General features: G+C 43.0%; 1 protein-coding gene across 1 annotated transcript in view; it reads right to left on the reverse strand.

The window, feature by feature from the left end:
- The window catches only part of Vnn1 (vanin 1), a 16967-nt gene extending 10066 nt beyond the window's left edge, over positions 1-6901 (reverse strand). The window contains exons 1-2 of the mRNA XM_005360929.3: positions 6689-6901; positions 4666-4796 (exon numbers count right to left, since the gene is read on the reverse strand). Of these exons, the coding sequence (XP_005360986.1) occupies positions 4666-4796; positions 6689-6901 (344 nt within the window). The remainder of the gene's footprint in view (positions 1-4665; positions 4797-6688) is intronic.
- Positions 6902-7897: the final 996 nt, after the last annotated feature.

Genomic DNA, 7897 nt, shown 5'->3' on the forward strand with positions numbered 1-7897 from the left:
CCTAGCATTCTTAAAGTACAGGATTCTCTCCCCATCACTGAATACACTGGGTGTGGTGACATAGCTATAATCCCAGTGATAGTGATCCCTGTCCTAGGACAGTAAAGGCAGGGAACCGGGAACAGAAGTTTAAGGTCATTCACAGTCACGTAATAAATGCAGCGCCACTTTGGAATTTATGAAAGTCTGTCTTAAAAAAAGAAGTTCAGCTCAGTGGTGGTGGCACACATCTCTAGTCTCAGCACTTGGAAGCAGAGGCAAGAGGATCTCTGTGAATTCAAGGCCAGCCTGGTCTATAGAGTGAGTTCTAGGACAGCCAGAGCTACACAGAGAAATCCTGTCTCAAAAAGATAAACAAATGAATAAATAAATAGGTAAATAAATAAATCAAGCAGGTGTTGTGGCCTTTTACTTAATTCCAGCATTGGAGAGGCAGAGGCAGTCAAATCTCTCTGAGGTCAAAACCAGCCTGGTCTATATAATGAGATCCAAAAGAGCTGGGACTACCTAAGCTCAGAAACAAACCAACCAACAAACAAAAAGCTGAGAAATATGGGAAGACCAGAGGCACTGATCACAATAAGCAGCAAAAGGCAGAGATAAGATAAAATCAAAAGCTAGTATAAGTGTCAGCACTCAGAGGCACAGGCAGGCAGATCTCTGTGAGGACAGCCTGCTACAAATTCCAGCAAATTCCAGGCCAGTCAGAGGTGCACACTTAAAGAATTTTAGATGTGTTAAGAAGGAAGACTGTACCATAAAACTCTGACCGAAGTAGTGAAGGAAAACCCCCTCGATCCCCTACTCTGAGAACACAAGGAAATGAAGATGATCAGAAGCAAAAAAACCAGAAAAATCACAATTTTGAATGATATTCCATACTGTGAAAGCAGACACTGAGAAATTAATCTCCACAATCTGAGACTCAACAAATTATGCTGGAGCGTGGAGACAGCAAACCTGAGAGATTCTACAATCAGTCAGTTCAACAGAAAAGTAGGAAGTACACATATCCAAACTCCAAAGCCTGGTTCCCCACCCACTGAGAGGTGGTATCTCCAGAAGAGAAAGAGTCCTGTCAACTGAAATGCAGTGGAGTAAGCACACTTTGGTTATGATGAAGATTGCAGGTACCCTGGGCCCTGATAAGGAGAAAGAATTCCAATTGCAATGCAGGCCTTGCCTTCAACTGAGGTTGCTTCGGGAGTTGATAATCTGCTCTTGGAATGGTCTTGGGACATGTGACTGGTGCCCTAAGCATATAGGCTGAAGGCTTAGGTATTAAACCATACATCATCTGGGCAGTGCTGGCACATGCATGCCCTTATTTCCAGTATTCAAGAGGCAGAGGCAGGCAGATCTCTGAGTTTGAGGCCAGCCTGGTCTGCAGAGTAAGATCCAGGACAACCAGGGATACACATAAAAACCCTGTCTCAAAAAAATCAAAACAACAACAACAACAACAATAATAGCAAATTAATAACAAAAAGTAATAATTAAAGTATGCACCCCAACCCCAGCCCAAAGGGAAGGCATGATGCCTCAATCTTATTACAAGTCCCTCTGGGATTCTACAAACACTTCAGCTGAAACAATAAGGGAGGAAGTTTCTGTTTATTTTGTTTGTTTGCTTGTTTTTTAATCCAACAGCTTAATTCCAGTTGTGCAGATGCCAAATGGAAAATATGTGATACATGAAAAAAAATGGAACAAGACTCCTGAAAATCTCCAATCCCACAGACATGAACTTCAAAGAGAAAGAGCAGGCAATGAACATACAGGCATGAGTATAGGGTGTTGAACAGAATGGCAGCCACAGACTCATAAATGACATCAGAGAACAGAATTCAAGAGGACGTAGACTCCTCATCGAAGACAGCGAGGACAAATAGCTAAGTGAACTAAGGAAGACACTACAAGATTTAGAAGAGGGTATGAAAGCCCTAGCAGCAGACTGAAGTAAGTGGAAGACGGAATGCTAAGGCTTAAAGACAGGAAGACAAATTAAGACACACAGACAACAATAAATAAAAAGAAAGAGGGAAATGCCAGCAGTACATGCAATATCTAAAGGACACCATTAAAAGCCCAAATTCATGCATGGGCACAGAAGAAGTAAAAAGTATAGGTAAAGGGCATAAAAGTATATTTATAAAATCATAACATGGCTAGAGAGATGACTCAGAGATTAAATGCATTAGTTGCTCTTCCAGAGGACCTGAGTTCAATTCCCAGCAACCACATGGAGATTCATCATCATCTATAATGAGATCTGGTGCCCTCTTCTGGCATGGAAGTATACAGGCAGGAAGAATATTGTAAACATAATAAATAAATAATTTTTTAAATAAATAAATAACAGAGGAACTCAATAGATGGCTCAGTGGTTAAGAGTAGTATTTGTTGCTGGGTTCAGTTCCTAGCACCTACATGAAAGCTCACAACCATTCCTACCTCCAATTCTAGGACACCCAGGACTTCTTCTGACCCTCCCAGTCACCTAACATGCACATGGCACACATGTGTACATGAAGACAATACTCATGCGCATAAAATAAATCTTTACTTTTTTAAAATGGTAGCAGGGAGGTTCCTGGAGTTACAGAAAGAGATGGCCACCCAAATGTATACACCAAACAAGGAAGACAAGAAGAGAACTTCCCTATGTAACAGTATAGCTACCATTCTAAGTTAAGAAAATGTTTGGAAAGTCATAGAAACAGTGGGTCAAAGGTAAAAGACAAATCTATCAGAATAGTGGTAGATTTCTAAAAATTAAAAAAAAAAACATCAAAAGCATGGAGCAATGAACTTCGGGTTTTGAAAGAAAATTAACTGTCAACCTGAGTATTATATCCAGCAAAGCCACCCTTCATAATTGAGAGAGAAAGAAAAATGTGCCTGGTTAGCCAAACAGAAAGGAGGTCATGGCCATTAAGGATACCCCTACAGAAGAGCCTTGAAGGAATTTTACATGTGAAAGAGAGATGCTCATGCCTATGAATTTACAGGGAAGAATAAACCACACTAGAACAGTATATAAGCAAAGGCAGACTAGGAAAAGAGAAACATACCAAACATTTTAACAAGAAAGATGTGACAACAGTGAATTCGTATCTTTGAATAATAGCTCGGAATCACGATGATCTAAACTCTCTGAAAGACATAGACCAGCAATTTAAATTAAATACTAGGAGACCCAGCTACACGATACCTCCAAGAAACACACCTCAGATGGCTGTGGTGGTCCTCTCCTTGAATCCCAACACTTGGGAGGCAGTGGCAGGGGGATTCTGAGTTTAAGTCAGCCTGGTCTAAATGTCAAACTCTAGACCACGCAAGGTTATTTAGTGAGACTCTGCCTCAACAACAACCAAAACCAAGGAAGAAGAAAGCTAGCTGAACAGGGACGTTCATCTCTCTCTGCTTCCCGGTGAGTTGTGCCCACCGGCCATGGTCTCACCCTCCTTGCCAAAGGGTCTTTCCTATGATAGACTGTACCCACTCTGACTGCAATCCAGAAGAAACTCTTCCTTCCTTCCTTCCTTCCTTCCTTCCTTCCTTCCTTCCTTCCTTCCTCCCTCCCTCCCTCCCTCCCTTCGTTCCTTCCTCCATCCATCCCTTCCTCTCTTCCTTCTTTTCTCCCTTCCCTCTCCTTCCTTCCTTCCTGAAATTGCTCCTTCCTGGATATTTGGATATTTTGCCGGAGTAATGAGAGCAATGACTGATACTGAAGGGGAAGGCATTGCAAGCAGAGAAGCCAGGGGAAAAGGCAGATACAGACTCGCTAATATCTTGGGTTGTGTTCCTCCTACCAACAGCCTCTAAGACCTGAAGCTAGTTATATGCTGTCATTCTTTCAGGCTCTAGAAGTATTCCCACTGGGTGTGATTCCCTTTGGTGCCAGGAAATAGAAACCAGTGTTAGAGCATTGACTGATGATGACCTCATCATTTGTGTTCATCGCCTTGATAAATATATTCACAGAAGATGGAACTTAAACCAAACTGGTGAATGGTAGGTCTATGTGGAAGGCCTGGCTCCTAGTCCAAGGTACTATTAAAGACAGCGAAACTTTAAGAGGTTAAAACTAAGAGAAGGGTGTGTCATGGACGGGAGGGAACCGCTGCTGAATAGGTATCAGAACTCCGTCCCCTTCCTCTTTTTTTCCTTTCTGACTACCCTGAAGTGAATTAAAACAGCTCTGCCATGCCTTGCTGCCATGATGCATGATGTCGTCACAGGCCTAAAGAAATGGGGCCAGATGAGCGTAGATTAAAACCTCTGAAACTTTGGGTCTCCTTTCTTAGATAGCAGTGGCAGTCTGACCAACACAAGACCTGCTCGATGTTTTCAACAGCCTTTTTCCCAAGTAAAACAACTAGAGGTTTGTAATTGAATTCTTAATGTTTTATTTTTTGTGGTAAAGGGGGTCATGGAACTTGCTCTGTAGGCCAGGTTGGCCTCGAAGTCACAGAGGTCTACCTGCCTCTGCCTCCTGAGTGCTGGGATTAAATGTGTGCACCACACCGGGCTTGAATTTTTTTGCTGTTTCTATTTGAGAGATTCTCATATGTATATAGTAAAATCTGATCATATCTACCCTCCCCACACTCCCCTTTAGATGTCCTCCTACCCACTCCCCCCCATGTACTGTTTCTTCACCTATCTGCATTATCACAGGGGATCCAGTTCACTTGAGGGTCCGGGATATCCTCCAAGTAGGGGTAGATAGTATCCCTGGTGAAATGCATGCCATATATCCCGTCTTCTGGAGTCACAATAATGTGTGCGCCCTGTTAGAAACAGAGAGTTAAAACACTTCTCCCACAGGCAAATAGTCAGAGAAGAGCTGCAGGAAGAGCTGAAAATTAAGTGTCAAGCTGGGTGTGGTAGAGGAGCTCCATGTGTGGAGGCCAGCCAGAACTAGAGAGAGAGAGAGAGATGCCATCTCAGAGAGAGGGGAGGGGGTTGGAATTAAGTGGAAAATTGCTATTTGGGCACCTTTTAATCTTATTCTATTTTCTCTATTTTTCTTTTTGCAAGCTGTTTTGCTTTGTTTTGTTTTGAGACAGGATCTCATGTAGCCCAGCCTGTCCTCAAACAAACTGTATAGTTTAGAATAAGTTTAAACTCCTCAGCCTCCTGCCTCCATCTCCCAAGCACTCAGATTACAAGTATACATCTGACTTTGCTAAGCCCTTTTATTTTAATTAAATATCCTGCCATTTTCACACTGGTGAGATTTTTCATGAACATTAACTGCTGTCTATACCATTCGCTGCTCTGTAGACCCCTGTTCCCATTAATTATAAACCTATTTCTTCCCCCAAGTCAACCCCTCTTTGAACTTTGGTCACTTGTGCCTGCCTGGACTGATTTATAACTCAATCCCTGTTTCTGCCTCAGGATTCTCCTACACAGCACGCATGAACGTGATTCCCACTCCGTGGGAGGAAGGACCTCGTACACAGGTCAGCTAGGCTATTCCTTGCTTAGCGTAATCTCTCAGCTAACCTGCACACTTTGGAATTGGAGATCCACCTTGAAGGTTGCCGTGGTCCTTAAAGAAACAGTTTGGACTAAGGGTGAAATACAATATCAATATGGAACAATCTTTTACATTTTAATATATAGAAAATTTTTATTGGAGACTCGATCTCACTGTGTATGCAGCCCTGGTTAGCCTGAGACTCACAGGGATCTACCTGCCTCTGCTTTTGGATCACTGGGATTAATAGTGTGTGCCATTACACCAGCTACCCAGTGTGTTTGTATTTATTACTGTTACCTGGCTTTCCATGTCCCTGGTCTATAACTGACCTATGAGAATCTTACTTACACCCCTGTAGCATGACCACAGGGTTTGCTTTAAACTTTACACTTCGTCCAATTCAAGAACATTGACACACATACTTTGATGGTGAAATTAAAATGAACTGATGACCATGATGCTTAGTGGAAGGAGTTTGTAACCGGTTTAATTGTTTCCGGACTATAAGTGGGAAGTCTGTGTGGCCACACCCTTGGAACACTCCAGATCTTGTCTGGTCAGATTTTAAACTTATCTGATTCCTACAAACCAGAGCACAAACATACACTGATGCTATTATAGTTTAAAATATTAATGAAGGGGGCGTGGCTTCAGACTAAGAACACTAACTGCTCTTCCAGAAGACCCAGGTTCAAGTCTCAGCACTCTCAAGGTTGCTCACAACTGCCTGGGACTCTAGTTCCAAAAGAGCCAATGCCTTCTGCCCTCTGAAGGGACCAGGCACACACCTGGTACACAGAGGTACACACAGGCAAAGCACTCATACACATAAAGAAATTTTTTTTTCGAAGAAGAAGAAGAGCAATTGGTCCCTGTTGTCCTGGTTATACTTTAGCCTCCATGGTTAGCTGAAAATGGAAACAAAAATATACAATATATAGCCACTTCCCCAAAGTCCTACTTAAATAATGAGCAAAATATTTCCATCTTTGTTCGCTCCGTTTGTTAGGTATATATAATAGTTTTGAAGTAAACTGTTCTAATAAAACAAAGAACGTTGGCTATGCTAATATTGTAAATATTACTGACCCTGGCAGTAACCCAGTTCTCTGAGAACCACCTCCACCCCTCCCACGTACTCCCACACACTCCCCTACCCCCATCCCGCTCAGGACTTGAGATAGGAGAGGGTACCTGCTTTGCTGCTGCTACGATCGCTCCTTCCAGAAGATCCAGATTGCGATTCATTAATGCCAGAGCCTCACTGTGGGACACAGGCAACAGCGTGCTACTAGGCAGGATCACGGCGTGCTCGTAAACAGCCGCCACAAAAGTGTCCAGAGAGCTGGCTCGTAAAACACAGAAGGCAGAGAGCACCGCACAAGCCAGCCAGCGGGATGCACTCATGCTGAAGTCCAAAGAGAGCTGAAAACCCAAGCGAGGCTTACAATTTGTATAAACAAAAGCACCGGTGGCGTAGTTCACAGACGTTAGTAAACTTCCAAATAAATTTAACAGGTTAACTTCAAGAAATTTTTGTCCCTGAGAGCACTGGTAGCAGAAAGGTCCTTGGTTCTCCAGTCAAAAAACGCCAGAAGGCAACTGTGGTTACTTGTCTTCTCTTGAGTGAGCCCCACCCATTGCCTGGAGGTCACAGGGTAGGGTGGGCGGGACTGGAGCTCCCTTCCCGAAAAAAGCTCTGAAGCTGTGTCTCTAGAGTTGAGGGATAAACGTGGATGATGTCCACATCCCGATTTCAGCCCATCTCCAAAATGACTTTAGGAATATCCCTTCTTCGGAGCCGGACATTCCAGCAGTTTTGGTCGGGGCTCTGTGGAAGCCCATTAGGGAAAGCTGTAGCTTTGACTGGAAGGATACCTAACATTCCAAGCTATCCAGTAACGAAAGAGTTGTTCGAGCTGGGTGTGTCAATCTCCAGGCCAAAACACAAAAACAAAAACGAAAAAAACCCTCAGGGAGTTGGATTCATTTTAAGTCAAGCTAAAGAGACAGAAAGAATAACTGTCCCTTCAAGAAATAATGTGGTGAGTGCCTGTAGCCTAGAGCTGTCGTTCCAAACCCACCTCAAGGTGCTGTTGGCTGAATCTGTCTTTCTGACTCAGAAAGATATGGCTTCTTTCTTTCCTTCTTTCTTTCTTTCTTTCTTTCTTTCTTTCTTTCTTTCTTTCTTTTTTCTTTCATTTTCTCACAGATGCTGGCAATAACCAAGGCTGCTTGTTTAACTTGTGGCCAACTTCCAAGCCTAACTCAGTCTGGCTTTGGCTCTTCTTCCCCCGGGCAGCTTCTGAGATTTAAAGCTTGCCTGCCCTGGGGTTTTCTTTAAACTCAAATAAAATGGTCTTTAAATTGTTGCTTTTTAAGGAAAGGTAAAGAAAATATTGT

The sequence above is a fragment of the Microtus ochrogaster genome, linkage group LG4, assembly GCF_000317375.1.
Source record: "Microtus ochrogaster isolate Prairie Vole_2 linkage group LG4, MicOch1.0, whole genome shotgun sequence".
NCBI lineage: Eukaryota > Metazoa > Chordata > Mammalia > Rodentia > Cricetidae > Microtus > Microtus ochrogaster.